This window comes from Opisthocomus hoazin, chromosome 3 (assembly GCF_030867145.1).
Source record: "Opisthocomus hoazin isolate bOpiHoa1 chromosome 3, bOpiHoa1.hap1, whole genome shotgun sequence".
NCBI lineage: Eukaryota > Metazoa > Chordata > Aves > Opisthocomiformes > Opisthocomidae > Opisthocomus > Opisthocomus hoazin.
In genome coordinates, this window is record NC_134416.1 from 6988364 (window position 1) to 7015042 (window position 26679).

The following is a 26679-nucleotide window of genomic DNA, read 5'->3' on the forward strand; positions in this document are numbered from 1 at the left end:
TGGCCCTTAGCCATGCTTAACCCACAACAGATACACATTGTTTCCAATTGCAAAAATATTTTTCTTTACATACAAGGTCAGAATATTTCATTTTGCAACCAAACAATTTGTCACTATGCCACAATGAATCGGATATAAACAGGGATATTTTGATCTCAAACTCTGTTGTTACCTGAGCTGGAATTAAACTGACTCAGAAAAGAATACAAGGTGGAGTAGCACAGAAGTCTTCTTAATTATTTTAAATGTACTATTAAATTAAAAAATGAAAAATAATTTCTTTTCTCTTGCATTCTGAAGTAATTAAAAAAGCCATTAAACCCAAATGCAAACTTTGGATCTACACTGCAAGCTTATTTCAAAACATTTTATTTGCGTGATGTTTCCTGAGAACTTACATCAATGAACACCAATCCAGACACTTTCTCAATTAAACGCTATTTCAGGAAGCCTTTCTGACCTAGTTCTACCACAGGGTCTTGGCAGGATATAGAAAAGTCTCAGAAAAACAGGAGTGGAAGTGTCTGACGCAGGAGATACCCGTAGGTGGAAGGTGCTTGTTCACAGCAGCCATCACCATTCCCACCATCAGCATTTCCTTCCCACCTTTCGGGGAGTAGGAGGAACACCTCGGACAGCCCAGGGAACCTTCTCCTGACTTTGGAAGCCATTGGAGGTGGCAAGAGGAAGGATTTCCCCAGCTCTCAATGCTCAGTCTTACACAAACATTGAACAAGATGACAGGTCTGCCTGGCAGCTTCTTCTGCAATACCCACGGCTGTTGTGCCAGAGCACAACAGCAGGTCAGTCAAACATGACTGCGGCACTCCGATGCAGACTCCACAGCTTTTTTTCACATCGTTTCTATGATTCTTGCCCCAGATTTATCCTCAAGTTCTTTAACTTTTAATGCAGTCTAATAGGAAAAGAGAAAGGGAATGCATACCCTCCTTGCAGTACAGTAAGTAAACTAGTTCTTTAGCTAGAAGGCATAGTGGGTCTACTGAAAGCAAACTTTTCACGTACAAGGAGGCTGTAGCATGCAGACACAAGGAAGCATGAGAAAGGAGTTGTGCATTCAATAAGAGGAAATTTTTGAATTCTAAATGGAGGGCAGCCCTCTTCTTTGATTTTTAATTCTGACAGAAAATCCTGTTTTAACAACAAATGCTGTCCAGTTCTGCAGACTTGAGAAGTACCTGACGTGATTCATTTTCACCTGAGCAAACAGTATGCAAGGGTTCTCAGTATCTTACGGAGGTGCTCAGCATACCCGAAGTTCAAACACAGGTAGGTATGTTTTGGGTCCAAGATTTAGAGCTGGAAGCTCTCATTAGCTGAGTGCTCTGTGTACAACGTGGAGAAGATATAAACAACTTTTGGCAAATGAGCACAAGTGTTAATAGCAGAGCTCCAGATTTCAGGGTATTGCTGAATCAGAGCCTACGCTTGGCATTTGATGCATTTGAGGCAAGGCTTTCATTTGGATAGGGGTAAGCCACAACCTTGATCATTTTTATGCTTCTAGCTTCTTGTAGCTTTTCATCAGATCATTTCTTCTCTGCAGAAACTTGCAGCCCTACAGACCATAAAAGCTCCAGCCTTTGCACTCCTGCAGCTCTCTGACAATTACACCAACCAGCACTCTTTACATCTCCTTTTATGGTCACCTCAGGGGCTCTTGCCCTTTTATGCTTACCAAGGTAGCAATGCTGCCTTTTATTTGGTCCCATATCCATACTCTTAAAGCAATTTGCCCTTTACTTCCCTTTCAGACAGCATAGTAAAGTAGAGATGAAGAGGAGTAAGCAGTAGAATGGTGAAGAGCAGAGTAAAATGAAAGAAATGTGCTTTATTGTTGGAAAAGAGAGACAGGGAAAGGAGAGGGCAGAGAAACTAGGACCCTAATAAGGATATAAGCACTTACATCCTTGTCTCAAAGACAATGAGAAACCTTGAAAACATGGCTTAATTTAGTCTCGCAGTCAAGCAGTAACCTTTTTCAATCTGCTCTTACGTTGTACGAACAGCTAGAGATTGAGAGATTTTGTGCTTTTCTAACTGAAGCACCTGAAAAATCTTACACTTTGATAATCTCAGAGAGTTAAGTAACCCTTAACTGTTGTGGGTGCAAACAAGAGGCACTCTATAGCGATCATTTAATAGATATAAAAGGAGCTGAGTATTTCTGAAGGCCATTCTTTTTCTTTCCTAATCCAAGCTTTTATATTACATCTTTTTTACTCTAGAGTAAGACAAATATGGTGCCTCATGAGAGTTCTAAAGTGTTTCTCTAATGTTTATAGACTGAAACGGATAAACAGGTTTGCAGAAGTGGTTATTTACACTAAATTTTATTACGTTTTGGATCCCACTCCTAGAAACAGGAGACAACAGAAAATGATAGCCAGGAAATGGCTTCTCAGAGGCCACTGCTTTAAAAAGTATACAAATCTCTTCATATTCTTATTCTCACAACTTCCCAGAAAACTGAAAGCCAAAGTTACCATGAAACAGAGATACTGATTAGAGGCCAAATGGGTATGTTGAACACAGCAGATCAAGGAGAGATTTTAATTTCATTCACAACCTGGCAATTGTCTAATCCCAAATGAATACAAAACCTGAGTATCTTCCAGCCATTGCCCCTGACTAGTCTGCAAAAGAAGGAAGTTTGGAGGCATGAGCAAAATGGAGATGCAGTGCCATCTTATACACAGTGAATCATGACCCTAGGACAAGCTCTGCCACTTAGCCCATCTAGCAGATCCCTAAATTCTGATGTCACTAAATTGGCCGGTTCAAAAACCTGGAAGTCCCATACAAAATGAACACTGCTTATAGTGAAAGAAAGTCACCCAGACAGGTTAAGTTGCATGGTCTCAGCGTAAGGCTTGCTTTGTTCCATGGCTATGCCTCTATCTCTGGTAATTTCAGGATGGTCTCCTGGTCCATAATCCTACCCAGCCATTGCTCTGGTACTGATCTGCCATCATTGGGCTCAGTTTCAGCCACTGTTGGCTGACTTGCAGGACAAGGAAAGGAGAGCAGCCACAGCACCATGCTGCAATTGGAAAGTGCCTCCCACCAAGGCGTGACATTTGCAGCAGCCCACAGGGAATTCTCACTCACTGCCTCTTCTTCTCTCCATAGCACTTTTGTGTTACAGTCCCTGCTTCACATCACTGACCCAACACATCAGGTCTCCATTCTGCTCAGGTGCACCCTCATGAACTGGGGTTCAAGAAAGTTGAAGCATCTGGCAATAGCACACAGCTCGCTTTCCAAGGGCAGTCCAGAGCTGCATAAAACTGAGCTCAGTGATAGCAGATCAGTACTAGAGCAAAGACAAATTCAAAACAGCCACCCATCATGAATTCTGAGGATTCTCCATTTCTGTCTGGGTCCAGCTGAATTCTTAAGGTACCTGTCCGAAAACAAAAATTAGAAGTGCAAAGACACTGTTTCAGTGGTTTCTGCTGAAATTAAGTTTTATTAGTTCCTGTTACATATTTTTGGAGGGTTGTATATTCTTTCCAATCAAATGTTTATCTGAAATGTTTTCTTTTGCATCAGCTTAACATAGGCTACGTTTCTCTCATGCATTACCTTGAAAGTTGTAGGTTATAAATGCATTATACTTTGTGACCTAGGCTGCCCGGACAAGTTCTTCTGATAAACAGTCTAAACTAGCAGAACCCACACAGACCATTTGATTTAGAAAAACTCTGACTCACGTGAGTGTCTCTGCTATGCCTCCATAAAAGGAAGATTATTACATTTGTTCAAAGTTTATTATTTAAATAAAATTTTAAACTTCCAGTTTCTTTGAAGATAAAGGTTTTCTTAATAAATAAAAAAGTTTTTGAGAAGCACATTTTCCTTGAGAAGAAACAATGGGAAAACTTTGAACCATTTCCTAAGATGTCTCAGGCAGGTATGGGAGAGGAATTTCACCCTGTTCTTTTTTGAAGTCTGGTTCCTAGAATTAGTTACAACTCGATTTTCTCCTGTTGAGAATGGGGTTGCAGTGGTTCAGCTCTTCTCCAAATGAAGTGCTTAATTCAGAGAGACAGCCTTAGTTATGAGGGTAACTCCTATGAGTTGTAAACACAGATTAAGACATGACTGTGTCATACATAGTGCAAATAAAGAAATAAAACACAAAGAAAGGCAGTATTTTCTATTCCAAAAGACTAAAGATCTCAGTACAGAATCAGAAACAAACACTCAACAGCTAGGAAATGTGGACGCTTTTCAGTGTTTCATGAATTCAACGTGGAGCAAAAACTACAGGTTTTGTACAAACAGCATTAATCTGACAAGTTTCACATATCCTGTACAACATACGACAATAAAAAGAAAGTGATATGCCACGAAACTGTGAAAGAAATAATGCAACCCTTTGTCTCCTGTTATAAACACTTCCTAGGACTGTGGAATTTTTAGCAATGGAGAAATTAGAGCCTCAGGATCAGTAAAGGACCATTTGAGCTTGCCCTTTAAAATGAAAAAATTGAGTGCAGAGCATGAAGAACAACTGCATAGTAATCAGGACTTGGCTAACTAATTATTGGACGCTGTTTATCTAAACAAGCAAATTTCAGTCCTTGAAAAACAGCTTGAAAACCAGTGGCAACTGATGGATAAGTAAGCTACAGAAAGCAAACATTAGTGGGATACGAAATATAAAGGAACTAGAAGACCAGTTAAAACTTACAGAAACATCAAAAACTTCTGGAATGATCAGAGAATATAAGGCAGAATTTTTACAAGCAGAAATAAAATAGAACATGGACAAATAGAGTAAGTTTTTACTAGAAAATGAGCAAAATCATCAAGAACTTACAGCTTGTGACAGACATAGAGAAACTGGTGGCATAGGCACAAGAACTGGAGAACAGAGGTACTGAAATCTTGGAAGACCGTAAACTAGTTGGAACAACAACTACAAAAATAAAGAAAGAGGAAACAGAATTAAAACAAAATGAAGATGAATTACAACAGCAACAGTACAATAACCTGATTCAGATGTCTGCTCTACAGGTTAAATTGGATGATACAAGGCATGGCGTACCTGTAGAAGGCAGTTGTGATCAAGTGCTAAAGGAACAGTTAGAGGCAGAACAGGAAGCACCTGTGGCAAAAGAGAGAGAGGCTGCAGCCTTATTAAACCAAAGAGAAGAACATAATTTGATCAGTAAAAATTAGGAGCTATGACAGCTGAACTTACAGTTAGCGATGCAGGAAAGCCACAGGACTTCCAGCATCACTCAGCTTCCGTCAGACAATCTGCACCTGAAGGTGGATCTGGTTGTTGTGGGTTGACCTGGGCCAGCTGCCACATCCCGCCCCGCCACTCTCTCACTCCCCTTCCTCAACAGGACAGGGGGAGAAAGTAAAAAAGCTCTAGTCAAGATAAAGATAGGGAGATCACTTCCCCGTTACCATCATAGGCAAAACAGACTTGATTGGGAGAAAATTAATTTATTGATATTTAAAAGTATCCTGGCGATTTGTTAGCATAAAGGGATCAAATGGTTTGTCTGAAATATTTTGTTGTCCTATTGTAGGGCTTCCTCATGTGTGTGGCTGTTGCATGCTGTACTTGCTCAGATAGTAATGTGATAATTTTTCTGATATACCACATAGTCTAATTTATCTGATGGTCTTCAATCTTAGGTGCAAAATCATGGCCTTTTCCCATGTGCTCCTTTCTTTGAATACCCAAAGAGTCCACCAAAATTATGTATAGACAAAATAGGCAGTAAAGGAACAGGGGATGGATTCATGCATTGTACTGCTGTTTGACTCATGCGCTTTATAGATCTGTGAAATATTTTTGACTCTGTCAGATATATAACGGAAAGCATTATCACTACAAGCAAGGAAAATCCTCCGTTGTTTGGCACAAAGTTACAGAGTCCTTCATGGCTACACCTCTGATTTGTCTCCTTGAAGGGATAAGAAATAAACATAGTGCTCCATGTTGCCTCCTTTACCAAAGCTTTTTGCTTGTGCCTTCAAGGCAGATATTGCTTTATTGCTTTTCAGTTTTTATTTTCTCAGCATGAAGGTGACTGGATGGGAGGCTTTTCTTTTTACATTTCAGCCCCCAGTGTCTGTGTAGCAAATAATAGTTTGTTTGGCTGATTACTGATTAGTGTGATCTCCTGGGTGGTTACAGATGTTTCCTCTGTCCTGCATAAACTTCTGAAATATGTTACATGTAGCTCTCAGTTGGAAGGCAGCTGGGAATCCTCTTCTGGAGATCATCATCGCAGGACAAAAAGGTCTGTTAAAGTTCCCAGAGAGGGAATGGGCTTTTTCCAGCTGAAAAACCCGAGTCCAAACCTTCCATATGGCAAATGAAGTTATGTCTTGCATAGAGATCTGACGTATCTTCACATACTGTTTTTGTGAGGAAATTGTCTTATTCCTTGCCTTTAAGGGTTTTCCTCATTGACTTCCAAAACAATGTGCTGCCTCAGCTCCGCAGCAGCAGTAATTCAATAGAGAAGGTTTGGTGACAGGGGCTGCTGGAGGGCAACTCCAACACTGGTCTGACGAGCAACAAAAACTCCAGGCTGACAGATTAGGCTCAAGCATACAGCGGGTTTGTTTGCGATATGTATTAGCCCAAGGGTTGTTTATTAAAATGTAGCCTAACTTGGGATGAAATTTTTAGCCTCGGGGCTGGTCAGGTATAACTGAAATCAAACAGAAGCTATGCAGTTTTGAACTTGTCTGGCCCCTATGGCAGCACTACAGAGCCAATCTTTTTGATTTCCATGCTGCAGGAATGATCCGGGAGGAACAGCCTGGTCTGTCAGGGCTCCTGGTGGGAGCGATCTGGTTTGGTAGTGTGCTCCATCAATATCACCCCACGAATTGCCTTTCTCAAACTAGTCATCCCTTAACTTAGGCTTTACAATGCTATTACCAGTCAATAGCAGGGGAAGACAGCGGCTTGTAGGACGAGAGCTGAGAAGCTCTGCCATTGATCTGAGGAGGAAGCAAGGAGAAGATGGTGTCCAAAGTGTCAGTAACAGGTCTGGTATCAGCCTGTTCCCTTGACATGTCTCTCTGCTTTTTTTAATGTAAATCCTTTGGGCTTAAGTACTGCCTTGTGCTATGTTTAGATCACTAGAGATGGCACAGTGAGTTATCTGAAGCAGAAACATTTTATTCTCCTAAAACTAAATATTTCCTCTGTGTATTCGAGTGCATTATAATAATTAAAAAAAACCAGAAAAAAACCCCCAACCTTCTGTGCCCTGCTTGATCATTAAGCAAGCACTTGACATCTGAAAGTAATCTTGGTAATCCTGAGAGGAGGTTGGACTACCGCAGTGCCAAGAGGCTGAAAGGTGAGAGTGGGAGGCAAGGAGGGGCAGTGTCGCCCAATACATCTGTTAGTGGAGACAGGCTCCTGAGAGAGGCTTTAACATCAGCGCCCTAGGTGAGTCAGTACAAATCATCAGGGATAAATGTGTGTCCATGTATCAGAAAACAAAGTTAATATTCAAATTATCTCTTTACTTTTAAAAATGAATAATTCACAAATGGCCAGTGAAGGTGGTGGTGGCAAATTCATTGCTACTAGGGTGACCCACGCAGGCTGTCTTGCAGGAGAGAAGGAACAGGTATTCACTGCCTGCATAAATAATATTAGTCCAGCAAATAAGAAGGATCCATGTCCTATACATTTTTAGGAAATTTACCAAACATCCCTTAAAAGTAAATATCCTTTTTCATTCCTGCTTCTGATAGATTGTTTCACAGTCTTGCTCCTTTGCCAGCTACAACTTCTGATTTCTAAATTGCATTTATTCATAAGCAGTTTATATGTGGTTTTTCTTGTGCCAATGTTGTACTTTCTTGTACCTCACTCTTCTTCTTCCTTCCTGATGTTTTTCCTCCCAGTGTATTTATAGATCAAGAGGGGATCTGATTGCTCTGTGTTTTGCTGAGTTAAGTGTGCCAAGTTCCTTTAGTTCTTTTCGTAAAATCAGCTTGCTGTTTCCTGATCTTCCCTTCACGGAGCCTGTTCCATATTAACTGGCGATTTTCCATGGTCTCCCTATGTTACTGAAGTCTAAATAAGCTTTTCTGCACTGCTCTCATCTTAATAAAAAGGCTAAACACAAACCAGCTGTTTACTCAAAGAGAGGTACTACCTAGCCTAATTCTAAAGAGCCAGGCTTAGCCTAGTTGTGATAAAACAGGAATTGTATTGCAATTTCTGGTTTATTTTGGAATTATTCCTTCCTTCATAATCTACTTTAAAGTCTTCTGTATTACTGGGGCCACATTCAGGACCTATAGTGCTGTCCATTTCAGCCTCTTTGCGAAATGACTGTTTAGCTTCTGCTCATCACCAGCCCTTCTGTGACTATCGATTTCTTGGATTTGCTGTAAACCTTTGTTACTGAGTGTCCAGTTCCCATGCCACTTCTGCCAAGGTTCTTCAACTTTATCTTCACAAAGCATGCTGACATCTTTGGGTTTGGCATCTTGGCTGTGAAATTTTCCGAGATTTGTACTCCTTCCCTATAGCCTTCCGATCTGTGTTCTTCATAAAAAAAGTAAGCAGAAGGGCAAAATAGCTTGTTATTTTTGGAGGCAATTTCTCATCTATCATTACTGTCAGCCCCATATCACTATCAGACAGTCCTTTCCTGCACTTCTGTGGTGGAGGACCTCCTGTAACTGTTTTGCTGGCCAAAGCAATTTTTACCTCAGCCGGATTTTCCAGTTTTAGGTGTAGATTTTGACCACCAGGTCATGTTCCTATTCTTTGTAGTTTTTCTGTTCATGCCTCATACCATTTTGGAGAGGTTCACTCATCTGGCCAGAGATAAAGCCCTTGTCTGTGGGATTTCTTCCCAAGCCTGAAATGCAGACAGCAACTGCTTACACAAAGGAGAAGCCATGTCTGTGCAATTGCCTCCACCCAGATAGCAGCCTCCACCCAGATAGCAGCCCACCCTCAAGGCTCTGTTGCTGCAGTTGTCCACACAGCCAATGTTCCACTCAGGTGAGAACAGGTCATGCAATCTCTAGGAGAGCTCAGCCCACTAAACCATTCCCTCTTCTGTCGGGTAGATGGGAAGAGGCTGGTGAGAAAGACCAGCCTGTGAGGCCACTTCCCGATAAGAGTATGTAGAGCCAGCTGGAGATGTTTCACTTCATTCAAAGCAAAACCAGAACACTGCATAGTCAGCTGTTCCTGTTGCTTCTCAGCATGATTTATAATATTTCTAATTCAGATAGTACCTCACTGTAACATAAGGAATGGTCTTACAATGTCTAAACCATTTTCCATATACCATCCTGTTAGCAGGGACTGAGCACAGTATTCAGTTGTACAACAGTGTCCCCCAGGGGTCAGTACTCGGCCCAGTCTTATTCAACTTGCTCATCAATGACTTGGATGAAGAGGGTAGAATGTACCCTCAGCAAGTTTGCTAGTAACAAAAAACTGGAGGAGTGGCTGATACACCAAAAGGCTGTGCTGCCATTCAGCGTGACCTGGACAGGCTGGAGAGTTGGGCGCAGAAGGACCTGACAAAGTTCAACAAGGGCAAGTGCAGGGTCCTGCACCTGGGGAGGAACAACCCCATGCACCAGTACAGGCTTGGGTTGGACCTGCTGGAGAGCAGCTGTGCGGAGAGGGACCTGGGAGTGCTGGTGGATGACAGGTTAACCATGAGCCAGCAGTGTGCCCTGGCTGCCAAGAAGGCCAATGGGATCCTGGGGTGCATTAGGAGGAGTGCGGCCAGCAGGTTGAGGGAGGTTCTCCTTCCCCTCTACTCTGCCCTAGTGAGGCCCTATCTGTGTCCAGTTCTGGGCTCCCCAGTTCAAGAAAGATGAGGACCTTCTGGAGAGAGTCCAGAGGAGGGCTACAAAGATGGTGAGGGGACTGGAGCACCTCTCCTATGAAGAAAGGCTGAGGGAGCTGGGCTTGTTCAGCCTGAAGAAGAGAAGGCTGCGAGGGGACCTTATAAATTCTTATAAATATCTTGAGGGTAGGTGTCAGGAGGATGGGGCCAAACTCTTTTCAGTGGTGCCCAGTGACAGGACAAGGGCAACAGGCACAAACTGAAGCGTAGGAAGTTCCAGCTGAACATGAAGAAGAACTTTTTTGCTCTGAGGGTGATGGAGCACTGGAACAGGCTGCCCAGGGAGATTGTGGATTCTCCTTCTCTGGAGATACTCAAAACCCACCTGGACGAGGTCCTGTGCAGCCTGCTGTAGGTGACCCTGCTTTGGCAAGAGAGTTGGACTAGGTGACCCACAGAGGTCCTTTCCAACCCCTGCCATTCTGTGATTCTGTAACAGTGTGGATTTTTGTAAAGGTACTCAGAAAAGAATGTTTTATTTGTTATTTGCACTCATATTAACATGGTTGTGTTTTACGTCTTGGTCTCACTATTACTTGTACTGTCACAACCAGGAGATGTGTAGGGCATTGGAGTGGGGAAACGCAGATACTTATCTATGTTTACTGCTGAAGAAAATGTGTGGGACTCTGCGTCATGTGGCAGCCTATGTTTAGATCAGGAAAATCTTCTGCACAATGCACAAACTATGGTGAAGTAACATCCAAGATTCTGGATGAACAGGAACCTTCATTTTCATGTTTTGGCTTAAGCATAAAGTTACTGTTTCACAATTCCTCCCTGCCTGCAAAGACTCACAGGAAGCTCTGAGGAGGAACGGATAATATTTGCCTGTCTTATGATTTAAATATTGATATATGGCTTAAAAATAGAGAAGAACAAGTAATGGGTTTTATTCAGTTTCCTGTATGGAGGTTGTTTATTTTAACTGGACAACAAGAGTCCTGGTGATACTCACAGGAGGATGTCTTCAGCTTTTTCTGGCCACCCAAGGTGATGCTGTTCTTTGATCATGCTTGTGATATTTATAACTTCACGTGGAGCTGTTGTTAATGTTTTGCCTGAAACTTTCATTGAAAAATGACTTGTTCTCAAAGATTTTCAGGGAAATTATTCAATTTTAAAAGGAATAAACAGATAAATTGCGAGTTTCTACTGCTATTTAATTTTTAATTTAATCTTCGGGTTTGAGCCTTTAATACTTTCACTGCTCTGTGTGCTAACTCTGGTGAATGTCACTGGGGTGTTGAGGGACTTCGATCTGAGGTCCTCTACATCACTGTCCTTCTCTGCCTTTAATCTAATTAACTGACAGTGTTGCTAGCTTGTGGTACAGGACATTACAATGCACTCAAATGCAAAACTGCACAAATCTTGAAACAAAAGGATATTCAGAAGTCGCTTGTTTCTTCTGGGCATAGGACCATTCACTAAAGTCTTTCTTTAGGAGGGATGTATTTAATTCCATGATGGTTTATACCAGCATTGCTTTATGTCCTTGTGTTATGAAGGCCAGACTTTTGGCATTAGGTGCCAAACAATCTGCAATAAATAATTTATTAGTAACTGATTAGTGTCATTCTTTTCATTAAGAATGAAAATATGTTTGGTCACCTATAAAATACAAGTGGCATTTCTGGCTGCATTCCTTAGTATTGCAGACCTTAGTAGTCTCCAGAATTTCGTTACATCTGGACATTTAACTTTAGAGATTATCCTTAATCTGAGACTTCCTTAGGTTTCTATGACTTTTCTATGCAGTTGTTGTTTTGAGCAGTTAAACTTGGTGGGTACACAGGAAGATGTCTGTTTATGACTTCTAGCATATCTCTGACTTTCAAATGAATTTGCCAAAATTAAGGGGATGAACAGGGAAAGGTTAAAATAAGATGAAGACCTAGCTTCTTTATGCCATTACACCTAGTCCATTTTGCAAAGGAAATAATAAAGGCTGAAAATAACCATGTTATGGAGTTACCAGTATTGAAGTATCTTTCTGTGGTTTTGATATCCAAGGCTGTATTGTAGTCAGCAGTTCTAGTCTGGACAAGAAGTGAAGCCTGCTCAGCATCCTCTCTCAGGAGCTGAATGTCTCTAAGACTACTGAAAGTTTTGGCTACAAGATCATTGAATCTGGTACCTTAGGCACCTAGGTATAGTCTCCTCAGCTTTAGATGACTTAACCTGGAGCACCAGCCAAGGCACTGGATATCAGTTACCTAATGAAAGTATTTAGGGTTGCTTGAGGTGCTTCTGAACATGAGACACACAGTGAGGGAAGGCAGACATTACCCTAGCGTGGCTGTAGGTAGACAGTTGGATGTTTCCTGAAGGAACTGCAGCCTGTGGAAGGGTCTGTATTGGAGCAGAGAATGTTTGAGGAGGACAGAGTGGCAGAGAGGGGCTATTATGGGTTGACTGTAACTCCCATTCCCTTGAGCTGCTTGGGAGGAGAGGAGTCAGAAAGAGTGAAGCCAAGCCTGGGTAGAAGGGGGTGGGCGGAGGTGTTATTTTAATGTTTGATTTTGTTTCTTACTACCCAATTGTGAATAAATTAAATTAATTTTCCCCAAATTGAGTCTGTTTATGCCTGTGACAGTAACTGGTAAGTGATCTCCCTGTCTTTATCTCATCCTATTTTTCATCGTGTTTTCTCCCACTGGGGAAGTGACAGAGCATCTGGGTGGGAATTTTGCCCTTAGCCAAGGATAACCTGCCACAATCTTGAGTAGCAAAAATCTAAAAGAGGTAACCAGACAGTTATAGGGTGTTATTCTTAGGAATAAGTCTAGTGCAATAGACGCGTAGTAAAACATTAATATCTGCATACTGAGGAGTGTCCCATTACATTATTGTGACAATCCTTCAGTACCACATTGCTGTTATTTGGAAATGATTAGACTGTATGATAGTCCAAATAGGGTATTTTTGTCAGTTAAAAAATAGTACTGAATACAATTGTAATGAAAATTCAAAATGTCATAAGGCATAATTCTTGCACTTGCTCTTGAAGAAATCAGGAGAAAATAACATTAATTAAAAACTCCTACCATAATGCAAGAACAGCAGAAGGCAGAGAAAGATCAGGCAGTTTAGATTTGATTGCTGTTAATTTTAACTAGATACTGTGTGTTTTTAGAATCTAAGCTTCTTTTATTTTCATTTCTGAAAACTAAAATGTAAATGGAGAGATGTCATGCCCAAGTTCTTGCCTAAAACAGATACATAAAAATGTCAAAGGTTGTGCTGGAATTATATCCAAGTTGGCAAGGATCTGCCAGTTGGACTAAGTAGGGTAACATGAGCTTTCAGCTGTGAAGGACCATGACACAATTGCCTCTAAAGTGTTTTTTTTTTCTTCCCATAAAACACCTTTCTTCAGCTTTTAACCTAGCAGACACTGATCTGGTTAATCCATTATTACACCCTAGCAAAGATTTTATTGCTAAGTGTAACTTGTAGGAGCTGTTTATACAGCAGTTCACAGAAAACTGGTGTTTAAATTGTTCCTTTCCACACACGGTTATACACTTCCGAGGAAATAATTCTGCCATGTGTCATAACACCCTTAAGTGCTGGGTAGACCTTCACAGTTATAATTTAACCTTTATTTTTGTATTTAGAGGCTTAGACACAAATCAGGCCAAAAATATCTGCAAGGACTTGTGAAATATGAGGAATTCATAAACAAATAAACCAAACAAAGGATAGGAGGGAAAATGCAGAGAAAGGGGGATTGACACCAGCATGATGTTACAGCAGGTCAATGGGAGATCTGCAAACATGTGGAGGTATCCTGAGCTACAAGGCAGTGGATTAGGTACTGTGATGTACACTGCCTCTTACTCCTTGTTCATGAAAGTGGTGATGAGGGAAGACTGGGATGACTTTTCTTCTCTGTTTAGAGTGAGTTCATATTTTCAAACTTTTTTCAAAAAAAAAGTAACCTGCACCATGTGTAACTTAAGCCGGTGAATTTGCTAATGTTGTCTTTTTCTGTCTTTCTTCATCTAACATAGTGATCAGCTATGGGATAGCAAATAATTAGAATACAGCTGGTTTATCTATGATTAATGCTAAAATTTTCATGATATGGTAACCTCAATATGGAGCAGTAGAATGATAATCACTATGTATAAATTGAATTTTCCTAGATGTGAGATCAGCACATTTGTTGTCTTTCCACAGAAGTTTCCTCTTTCTTTGTTTTGTATTAAATTTTTGTCACTCCTTGTCTGATGTCCCTGCCTTTTATCATAGATATTCTCTATGTCTCTTTTCCCTGCAAGAAACCAAGACCTTTTCACAATCTTTCCTCATTAGTCACACATCAGGCCATTGTGTCCACTCTGCCTGCTATAAAATAGAAGGGGCCTGATTAAAATCGGTATAAACCCACTTTAGTTAAAACTAAAAAGCAGAAGAATAGACTTGTATTTCTGAGCATACATGTTCTCTTGAGCATTGCTCTTTGCTTCAGTCTTCAGTGCTAAGACTGGCCCTCAGGAATCCCAAGCCCCGGAGGTAAAAGAAGAAGCCTACAAAGAGGACGACTTTCCCTTGGTTGAGGAGGACTGTGTGAGGGATCGCTTAAGCAATCTGGACGTCCACAAATCCATGGGCCCCGATGGAATGCACCCACGAGTGCTGAGGGAACTGGTGGATGTCATTGCTGAGCCACTCTCCATCATCTTTGAGAGGTCCTGGAGGACAGGAGAGGTGCCCGAGGACTGGAGAAAGGCCAATGTCACTCCAATCTTCAAAAAGGGCAAGAAGGAGGACCCAGGGAACTACAGGCCGGTCAGCCTCATCTCCATCCCGGGAAAGGTGATGGAGCAGCTTATCCTGGAGGCCATCATGAAGCAAGTGGAAGAAAAGAAGGTTATCAGGAGTAGTCAGCATGGATTCACCAAAGGGAAATCATGCCTGACCAATTTGATAGCTTTCTACGATGACATGACCGGCTGGGTAGATGAAGGGAGAGCCGTGGATGTTGTCTACCTTGACTTCAGCAAGGCTTTCGACACAGTCTCCCATGATATCCTCCTGGGGAAGCTGAGGAAGTGTGGGCTGGATGAGTGGTCGGTGAAGTGGATAGAGAACTGGCTGAATGGCAGAACTCAGAGGGTTGTCATCAGCGGCGCTGAGTCTAGTTGGAGGCTGGTGAAAAGTAGTGTCCCCCAGGGGTCAGTACTGGGCCCAGTCTTGTTTAACTTCTTCATCAACGACCTGGATGAAGAGTTAGAATATACCCTGAGCAAGTTTGCTGATGACACCAAACTGGGAGGTGTGGTAGATACACCGGAAGGCTGTGCTGCCATTCAGTGTGACCTGGATAGGCTGGAGAGCTGGGCAGAGAGGAACCTGATGAGGTTCAACAAGGGCAAGTGCAGGGTCCTGCACCTGGGGAGGAACAACCTCATGCACCAGTACAGGCTTGGGGTGGACCTGCTGGAGAGCAGGTCTGCGGAGAGGGACCTGAGTGTCCTGGTGGACGACAGGTTAACCATGAGCCAGCAGTGTGCCCTGGCTGCCAAGAAAGCCAATGGGATCCTGGGGTGCATCAAGAAGAGTGTGGCTAGCAGGTTGAGGGTGGTTCTCCTTCCCCTCTACACTGCCCTAGTGAGGCCTCATCTGGAGTACTGTGTCCAGTTCTGGGCTCCCCAGTTCAAGAAAGATGAAGAGCTACTGGAGAGAGTCCAGCGGAGGGCTACGAGGATGATGAGGGGACTGGAGCATCTCCCCTACGAGGAGAGGTTGAGGGAACTGGGCTTGTTCAGCCTGAAGAAGAGAAGGCTGCGAGGGGACCTTATAAATGCCTACAAATATCTGAAGGGTGGGTGTCAGGAGGAAGGGGCCAAGCTCTTTTCAGTGGTGCCCAGTGACAGGACAAGGGGCAATGGGCAGAAACTGAGGCACAGGAAGTTCCGTCTGAACATGAGGAGGAACTTCTTCCCTCTGAGGGTGATGGAGCACTGGAACAGGCTGCCCAGGGAGGTTGTGGAGTCTCCTTCTCTGGAGATATTCAAGACCCGCCTGGACGGGGTCCTGTGCGGCCTGCTGTAGGTGACCCTGCTTCGGCAGGGGGGTTGGACTAGATGACCCACAGAGGTCCCTTCCAACCCCTACTATTCTGTGATTCTGTGATTCTGTGAGTGCGGATGCTGAGGATGTGTTCACACAGAATTTTAGGTTGGATCAAGCGGCCACTTATTTAACAGAAGGTAATTTTTAATTCTTTCTCCCCAGGTATTACCAGATAAGAGCTGGACTGAAGATCCCATCCAGGATTCCCCACAGACTGTTTGCTACGATTGCAGGACAGACAGGTAAGCAGGTCCCAGTGGGATGTGACATGACTGGAGGTGGGGCAGCATGGAGGAGGAGAGTGTGTGTGGGAAACGGGTGAGCCTGGATTTGGATCCAAACCTGGATTTCCCTAATGATCAGTGGCTGTTCAGCTCTCTGTTCTGGTATGGGTTTAGGCTGAGTTCGGCTTGAATTTTGATGCTTGCGTCTGTCAGGAAAGCAGAGGAAATTCTGACCATCTTATCTCACCGTCTCACCAACACCACTCTTATGTTGTTTTCCTTGCTGTGAGTGGGAAGAGTTGGTTTACTATTCTAAGTGATTTTTGGATTAAAATAGTTTCAGTGTGTAGTGGGTTAACCCTGGCTGGATGCCAGGTGCCCACCAAAGCCGCTCTATCACTCCGCCTCCTCAGCTGGACAAGGGAGAGAAAATATAACAAAAGGACAGGTAGAGATCACTGACTAGTTACCATCACGGGAAAAAACAGACTTGACTTGGGGAAATTAATTTAATTTATTACCAATCAAGAGTAGGGTACTGAGAAATAAAACGAAACCTTAAAACACCTTACCCCCAAACCTCCCTTCTTCACTGACCCAACTTCACTCCCAATTTTTCGACCTCTTCCCCTCCAACCAACACAGCAGGACAGGGAATGGGCATTGCAGTCAGTTCATCACAAGTTCTTTCTGCTGCTTCTTCCTCCTCACACTCTTTTCCTGCCTCAGTGTGGGGTTCCTCGCATGGGAGATGTGGAGTTCTGGCTGGATAAGAGGGGACATAGCTTGGTGCTGTTGAGCAACCCAGGCTTGGTAACGGAGATAGACCTTGAAAGTAGCAAACACGGAACACTGCTACAGAAGTAGAGTGGCGAACACGGAACGCTGGAGCAGGGGGACTGCCACGTTTTTGATTCCTGCCTTAGCCGATTCCGGCCACGTCGCTGCTTCCTGCCTTATCGTCGCTTCCTCATCGAGATGCAGCTCTGCACCAATCACAGCGAGTTGTAGCTGTTTTGACTATATATGGTTAAGATAACTAACCAATCAGAAGCTGTAACTGCTTTGCTATATAAACCTTGTTTTGCTGACTAATAAAGGAAAACGACCATACTCACATTGAGATTTCATCATTACTCCGGGTCCGTCTCCCACTCCAACATGGAGACAGTCCTCCAGGAACTTCTTTAACCGGAGTCCTTCCCATGGGCTATAGTTCTTCACAAACTGCTCCAGTATGGGTCCTTTCCATGGAGTGCAGTCCTTCATGAGCAGACTGCTCCAGCATGGGTCTCCCATGGAGTGACAGGTCCTGCCAGGAGCCTGCTCCAGCGCAGGCTTTCCACAGGGTCACTGCCTGCTTTGGGGATTCACCTGCTCTGACATGCAGTCCTCCATGGGCTGCAGGTGAATGCCTGCTCCACAGTGGACCTCCATGGGCAGAAGGACAACAACCTGCCTCACCATGATCTTCACCACGGGCTGCAGGGGAATCTCTGCTCTGGCGCCTGGAGCACCTCTTCCCTGTCTTTCTTCACTGACCTTGGTGTCTGCAGGGTGGTTTTTCTCACATATTCTCACTCTTGTCCTCTGGCTCCTGTTCCACAGCAGGTTTTTTCCCTTCTTAGATGTGTTATCGTAGAGGTGCTATAACTCTCGCTGATGGGCTCAGCCTTGGCCAGCAGTGAGTCTGTCTTGGAGCCGGCTGGCCTTGGCTCTGTCAGACACAAAGGAACCTTCTGGTATCTCACAGAAGACATCCCTTTAGCCCCCCCACTACCAAAATCTTGCCATGCAAACCCATTACACAATGTTGACAACAGCTTTTAAGGAATAATTTAAAGAGACCTTTTGACTCAATACCGTACATAGAGGAAGAAAAAATGTGAGTGCAGGATCAATGAGTTCCTGAGATGGATATCACATTTTGTGGTTTTTTACTTTTTACATTTGAAAATTTTCCAGTGTAATATTTTTTTGTAGATTAAAAGTTCTCTTTTCTTTAAGTAAAAATCTATTTTTCAATTTGAAATTATGTTTCAATTAAATAAGATATATTAAAATAGAAAATTATAAGGCAAATTATATTTGTATAGAATGCAAAGAGTTATAGAAAAATGTGAAGAAATCACCTGAAAAAAAATTCCTAAACTGAAAATTTGAATGAAGAAATTTCTTCAGGAAATAAATAAAGAAAGAAATAAATAAATAAATAAATGCAGTCCAGGTTTGGAAAACCTTTAGTGTGAAAAATTCCCAAGGAAGACAGAAAATATTTTTCCACCATGTTCCAGTGTAATTCACCCTTGGCATATCCAGAATCCCTTGGAGCTCCTTCGCTCCTTTGCTCTCTGGAAATGTCGTCAAATTACAGTAGTTTCTGGTATAAGTAGTCTGGAACTAATTAAATACTCTCTAGTATGAAGACAGCTAGAATTTTACTTGCTAAGGGGGAAAAAACCTCAACAAACAACAGGAAACCCAAACTGCTACTATTCTGCACTGAACCAGAGATGGCTATATTATTTAAGGAAAGAACTAATCTGTTTTGTACATTTCCTTTTTATTCAGGTTAGTATTTTCTTCTGTCTGATACATCTTCAGTGTCCCACCTTCTTTCACCTCTGCTGGAAACAATTCATGTAAAAGTATGGACAGGAGGGAGGTGGGGCAGGCAGCGTGGTTACAGGATTAGCAGCTGACTTTCATAGTGCTAATGCAATCCAGATGGGAGTCTAATAGCTTTATAGGGCTAACATCAAGACAGGGGGTATTTAAGCTCTTAAGGCTTTAAACAGTTTTTCCTTCACTATCTTCACAAGTACTTCCTAATTGATTTGATAGGCCTGCAAGAGAGCATTGTTTAATGGGACTGAACTTAAAAGCAAACAGGCCATAATATTCTTTTTGTTCTCGTGCCACTGATCTCTCTCAGTATGGGGATATCTGGGATAGGACTAATTAAATTGTTGTGCATGTTTCAATAAGACGCCCCTCTTAAAGTAGTATTACAACAAAACAAGGATGTTATAAAATAGTGAATGAACTCCTACCTCACCAACAGCAATGAATACAAAATAGACGGAATTCAGGAGTCTGGTTTAAAGGAATTATTTTTAATGTTTTTCTTGTCAGATTCATAGGATCTATAAGAACTGAGAATGTATTTTGAAAAAAGTGTCTAAATTTATAAAGTAAAATCTCTGAATATATGCAGAAATAAAATATATAAAATATGTAAATAAGTAAAACAAAGAAGATGTAGTATTTACCTTCCACTGCATTTGGCCTTTTATTTTTATTAAATTTTGCAGGATTTACAATAAAACCATGGGAACTGACAGCACTAGTGATGTTTGCTTCCCACTAGATGTTTTCAGCACAGAGGCAAAAAAAAAAAAAGACTTTTCAAGAATTCAACAGAGTAGAAGCTGAAGCCTGTCTCCGGCATTCCCTTGGTGGCTGCACAGCAGGGACTCCATCCATGGTGCAGGACCAACAGGTTGTACAGGGAGCCTTGATGACCTACTGCATGGTCCAAATGTTGGCCACATCTTGTCTACATTGTGGGAAGAGAATGGGCTATGTGCCCTTGTCGAAGCAAAGGGGAACTGTGTTGGAGCCCAGTAGCCTCTGTGGTTTGATCACTTAGGTCATCAAGGCTGCGTGTTAGCTTGCACTGAGTCAGGCTGTATGAATATAAATATGTCATGTAGCATATATACATATGAACTTATATATATTCATAAAAATATATACATTTAACTCATACTCCTAAGCATTTTTAACAAGGTTGATTTCCGTAAAGATGAGAAGACTGGTGGCTGGTGACTTTTTCAGCAATGAAAAGGAGAGAGGGAACAAGACTTGTTGTGAACAGTCTTTAATTGCTCTCATGCAGGTTTTCAGCCCCCATGAAACTTACCTTCCTGTCTTTGAATAGAAATCATGACTGATGCAGCCTGTTTTTAGCTTAGAAAGAACAAACCATGCTCTCTGCTTGTTCTTGTGCAGCTTATAACAGCACATACTGCATTGGCCTCAGCATCAGTTCTGCAGGACTGAGCTAACACAGACATATCTTAAAGCTAAACTCTAGGAATGCCTTTCTAAGCAGGTTTATGGGGCTTTTGCCTTTGGTGCTCTTCAGCACCGTGGCTTCTTAAAGTCGCTGTGTGATGGTGTCCAGCTGCAGCATACAGTGAGCTGAATTTGCATGACTCAAGCACAAATACCTAAAGGAACTGGGAAAGTGAATATGCCATCTTACAGTAGCACATTTGTATAATTAACTCCTTGGTTGAGTTATTTTATGATCCACTAAATGTCTTTGTGAAGTTTTTAGGCTACTGTATAAATTTTGGGGCAAGGATTCATAGAAGTTATGAATACACAGTCATTCCGTGATTTCCAGGCTATAGGTACAAGATGAAAGACTGCAGGAGCTTATCTTACAAACATATCTTTAAAACATTTTTATTTTGAAGTTTTCCTGTAAGCACACAAGGTCGTTGGTCAAAACACTGGGAGAAATAGAACTGGTCAGAAACAGTTACGATTAGCTGTTTTAGCTTGATTTCCTGCACCACCTGAAGGAGTGGAGAATGGTGGAGACCAGGAGAACAGTATAGGTGAGGATTACTTAAGGAAGATGGTATGCCTGGGGTAAATCTTAACAGCATTATTGCCTATGAAGAATACGAGGGTGAATTACATTGCTGAAGATGCCAGCTAAGACAAATCTCAGGAAAAGTATAAATTTTCATTTCTTCTGCAGTGTTTTGCAGTAGTCTACACACCGCCTTGATGCATTACTGTTTTGAAAGAGAATTATTCTTTATTAGTGAAAGTTGCTGTCAGGTTTTTTTGTAAGTTTTGTTGTTAAACTCACTATGCCTCATTGTCATGTACTGCAGCCATGAATTGCTGCTTACCTATCAGCTTGCCTAGCTGTTTGCCTTACAGGCCAAGGCCAAGGCTTTGATTTTTGTCCAGATTTTCTTTGTTCTTGCCATCCAGAAGTACTACATTACCAATTTTCAAAACTTTTCAGATAGACAAATGTTTTTGAAAACTTGACCTGAAAATCTAATTGCAAGTAATACACAATGTTTAAGAAAAGTTAATACCAGCCAGGCTAATCTTTATTAGATTGTAGCAGTGTTCCACCTAATTTTAGTCAGTTAAACTGGATTAGTGTCTAAGAGTGCAGAAAGCCAAAGACAGACAAAAAATGTGGTTCTTTCTTCATCTATCTCATGTAAGGCTTGGGAGATAAGATGCAGTATTTTTTCCAGACAAGTCAAGAAAAGTATCTGTGACTGCCATTATACATTAACTCTTTTGATTGGTGATGTAGAGATGTTTCATATACGCAGTTTGATGCTTTCGCATAAAATGGAATATCTGACATTTGGTGACAAGGAAAAAAAAGCATGATTTGAATTGTGATGTGCAAAAGGAAAGTAGGAGAGAATATCAGAAAATGAAGAACATTGCTGTAACCTGTGTCTGCACTGTGCTATACGACTTCACGATCACCCACACTGAATGCCTTTTCCCATAAATTAAATGTTGATCTGTGACTACCTTGCACCTAAGATCTAATTTGAAGGGTTATTTAAGTTTCTGATATGTTCCTTAATGAACTGTTTGTGTCCATTTTTAATAAACAATTAGTGATCCTAATCTCTTTATTAGTATTTGGGTATCTCAAAGAAGTTCCTGGTGAAGGAATTCTACTTTCATTATTAAAGAAAAATCTTTTGTTGTAGATGGCTTCTTAATGCAGTCCAAACAAGCATTTGCACTTAGTTGCTCATTAGAGCAAGAAGAAACAGCACCATGACTTGTGGAACAGTATGAAATTGCAGTCATTAGTTTCAATAACTTTTTGAAAGATAATTTCGGCCTCCATTAAGTGAAGATAAGCTTACTGCTTTTGAAGCATGAGAAAAGGGGGGAGAGATACATGCTTTAACAAACACATGGCTTTGTTTTCAAAGCTTATTAATGTGAAATAAATATGTATTCTATATATAAAATAAAGCATACATGACAAGTAAAAATTATATCTGGAGGGGATCTTACAGTGAGAGAAGTTATTTTGGGGATGGGTTGTCTTAGACAATCTCATTAGCTGAGAGATCATAAGAGAAGGTCAGAAATTTTAAGAATTGCTAATCCATAATCTAAACAGAACTAATTCCATGATATTCCAAGAGAGAAGAAGAAAAGATCAGAGAAAAAAGATGAAAAGGAGCGAACTGAGAATATCTCTGACTGATGTGTTAGTTCTGTGTGCATGTCTCAATCCTCTTCCGGTCAAGGCCTTTCGTAAATGGCTGAAAGTATGGAAGCTTAAAAAGCGTATTTGTGGCTGGGAGGTTTTCCATTGCAGATCTTGAACTATGCAGGACACCTTCGTATCCTCCATACAGAAGCTGGGGCAGATCACACAGATGACAGTGGGGTAGGCCACAGACTTGGAGACGCTGAACAGCATCCCAACCCAAAACTGAGACCTGGTCAGGGGAGAAAGCCAGAACTAGGAAGGCCCTGTAAGCACCAACAGATGCCACAAGTCTCTTGCCCTAGGCAATGAAGCTGAGACACATAACTTCATCATCAGTGGCCACCTGAAGGTCTGTCAGAAACACAATCCAGTTGCTCAGATGCAGAGCACCAACACAGTATTTATGCTGCTTGAGGCCAAGAATGAACTTCAGTTCTCTGGTTAAATAGGCCACATAGCTGTTTCAGACCTGCCATTCTGGTGTAGATTTGACCTTCAAAGATCTCTCTTCTCTCCCAGATTTACTTATATGTCTCTGATTTCCCCACACAGTGATCATTACTGCCTTCAGTGTAATCACAAAGTCACAGAATCACAGAATGTTAGGGGTTGGAAAGGACCTCTGTGGATCATCTAGTCCAACCCTCCTCCCAAAGCAGGGTCACCGAAACCAGGCCGCACAGGACCTTGTCCAGGTGGGTCTTGAATATCTCCAGAGAAGGAGACTCCACAACCTCCCTGGGCAACCTGTTCCAATGCTCAGTCACCCTCAGAGTGAAGAAGTTCTTCTTCATGTTCATCTGGAACTTGCTCTGCTTCAGTTTGTGCCCATTGCCCCTTGTCCTGTCACTGGGCACCACTGAAAAGAGCCTGGCGCCATCCTCTTGACACCCATCCTTAAGATATTTATAAGCATTTGTGAGGTCTTCTGTCAGCCTTCTCTTCTTCAGGCTGATGTAAGGTTCAATCTTAGAAGTGCTTTAAAATCCATCATTGCTTTAAACATTGAATAGTCATTTACATGAATTCAGTAGGTAAATTGCATACAGGCAACTATTTCCTCCTGCTCTGCACTGATGAAAAACTACATGGTGTCCTCTTGTGATGTCCCATTCTTTACTCAGGGATTTTTCTCATCTGAAGTTAATATTTTGAATAAATATATGGAGTGTCAGCTATACAGTTAGGTGATGCAACAAACGAATATATGCTCACCTAAGTATCTGAAGCACAGAATTATTTTCAGACATGAATTCTCTAACTGAACAAGGCTCTTGGGGAACTGGTGATGAGTTTAGAAACAGAAATAAACATTGCAAAAAGCATAGATTCTGCTTTTTCAACAAAATGTTAAGTATTTAAGAAAACAAACATAAAACTTTCTGCTGATCCTAAGTGGGTCAGCTATTCTATCATCTCACATTTCAGCATATCTGAGAAATGAACCTTGGTATTGCGGAGCAGTACCGCGATAAGAGACTGCATTTATGTTAGGATCTTTCATACAAGGAAATTAATAGGACATCTTCCATTTTATCATCGCTGAATCTATGCATGGGTAGAGAGGTAGTTTTATATGATTCTTTCCATGACGCTAATTCAAAATGTCAAAAGGTAAGTTTAAGATAAAGGATTCATCTCAGAAATGTGCAACTTTAATCAGAAGTCACATTGAGAGAGAAAACATTCTGAACTTTTTGATCAGGCAATTTATAAATAATGGTGTCTCCTTTAGAAATTATTTATCCTAAATATAACATCTGCATTTATTCCAAATATAAATTTGCTAAACATAATGTTTCATAAGTAAAAAAGTATCTTCAAACATTTAAATAGGGAAATGATGGTGTATTGAAAGAGCTTGTGCCTGAAAAATGTTGTCTTTGCACTTTCAAATTAAGCTTATTTTAGTTCATTTGTAAAAATGGAGGGTCTGCATGAGTATTCCTCCTAAAGAATGTGTATTTTCAATATTCAGCAAGTGATATTTCACACCTTCTAAAAAGCAGTTATGCACCTCAGTATATGCAGATAGATGTGGCACATTCAACCCTGGTTTGTTGCCTTTAAAGCCTAAATTTTCAGAAGTCACTGTTTTGTTTTGTTTTGTTTTTCCTTCAGCCTGAAATACTAAAGTTTCAGTAGAAAGGTACTTCTGAAAAAGGGCTGTCAAAATGGGCTAATTAACCTATCACAGCTTAAAATCTTAAAAAATATCTAATACTTTCTGCTCACTGAGTGCCAAAAAAGTGAAATTGCATTAAAGCATGGACAGCTTGTGACAAACTATGAATATTTTAACAAATGACTTTTACTAACTAGCATACAACAATTTTATATAGATCACAGGAGTAAAAAACACAAAATGTATCCAGAATTCCATGCAGGAGAAAACGCTGCTTTACCAGCAAAGGTTCTTCATGTCAGTCATCAGAGCCAAAACCAGAATAGATTTGCCTTAGCAGTTCATGGGCGCTATAAATCCCTGTGAGCACCAAGTACTTGAAAGGATACAGAGTTAGTGCAAAGAGTGAAAAACAGGTATATTGTCTTTCTACAGAAAAAACAGATAAAACTGAACGTTTGTCCTGCATCTCTTGGATTCAATGTGAACTTGGGGTAGTATCATGTGTATTGACAGCTGTAATAACCTGCTATTCTATGATTCTATGATTCCCTCTAGGTAAGATATATCAGAGGGAGTACAACATACTGAATAAAGGTCTATAAAAATACTAGAAAATTCTGCAAAAGTTGCTATTGTGCTGGATTTATTGTAGCTAAGAAATAGGAAGACAGCGCAACTGAATGTTCTCACAGAATCATAGAATCATTTACATTGGACCCATAAGATCATTGAGTCCAACCATTAACCTAATACTGACAAGTCCACCACTAAACTGTGCCCCTAAGCCTAATCTACACATCTTTTAAATACCTCCAGGGATGGTGACTCAACCACTTCCCTGGGCAGCCTGTTCCAATACTTGATAACCCTTTCAGGGAAGAAATTTTTTCTAATATGCAATCTAAACCTCCCCTGATGCAACTTGAGGCCATTTCCCCTTGTCCTAATGCCTGTTACTTTGGAGAAGAGACTGACACGCACCTTTCTACAATCTCCTTTCAGGTATTTGTAGAGAGCGATAAGGTCTCCCCTCAGCCTCCTCTTCTCCAGACTAAACAGCCACATGTCCCTCAGTCACTCCGCATAAGACTTGTTCTCTAGATCCTTCACCAGATTTGTTGCTCTTCTCTGGACATGCTCCAGCACCTACGTGTCTTTGACAGTGAAGGGCCCAAAACTGAACACAGTATTTGAGATGCGGCCTCACCAATGCTGAACACAGAGGCACGATCGCTTCCGCACTTCTGCTGGCCACACTATTCCTTATCCCAGCCTGGATGCCGTTGGCCTTCTTGGCCACCGGGGCACACTGCTGGCTCATGTTCAGTCAGTAGTCAACGAACACCCTCGGGTCCTTTTCTACCAGGCAGCTTTCCAGCCACTCTTCCCAAGCCTGTAGCACTGAATGGCATTGTTATAACCCAAGTGCAGGACCCAACAGTGAGCCTTGTTGAATCTCATGGAATTGGCCTTGGCCCATCAATCCAGTCTGTCAAGATCCCTCTGTAGAGCCTTCTTACCCTCAGGCATATCAACACACCTGCTCAATTTGGTTTCGTCTGCTGTTATCCGCTGTCACCTTTCTGTTTTTCTAAAAAATGCTTTCTACAGTTTTCAGATAGTTCAAGTCCTGAAATAAAGGGCATAGACACCTTTGTTGAAGGCTATGAATCACCAGTTAAGGGAGGATCTTCTCTGCATCCAAAATGCAGAAATAAACACGGGATTATAAGAAGGAGCAGGCAGCATGGCTGCATGTCTGCAGCCAAGTGTTAGAGGGGTTCCCCAGTAAGGAGCTCATTTAGCATGATTACATTCTCAGTCACCTCAGCCTCTTCAAAAGTTTTACCTTCATATTTAGCAGGTAATTCTGGATTGAAGATTTCGCTACCCAGCCAAGGTGACAAACATGAAACCTCACCAGGCATCTGAGCTGAAACACCTTGGGGTCGAAATTAGTAGTAAACTAAATTAATATAATTTCAGGAAAGTACAACTGTATTTTCATATGGGGACCACAAGTATGTCTAAGCCTTTCTA

The 26679-nt window shown here is 41.6% G+C and overlaps 1 protein-coding gene across 1 annotated transcript in view; it reads left to right on the forward strand.

Annotated features, from left to right (window-relative positions):
• FAM135B (family with sequence similarity 135 member B) overlaps positions 1-26679 on the forward strand; it is a 218949-nt gene that overhangs the window by 84344 nt on the left and 107926 nt on the right. Inside the window, exon 4 of the mRNA XM_075415511.1 lies at positions 16155-16234. Coding sequence (XP_075271626.1) covers positions 16155-16234 — 80 coding nt within the window. The remainder of the gene's footprint in view (positions 1-16154; positions 16235-26679) is intronic.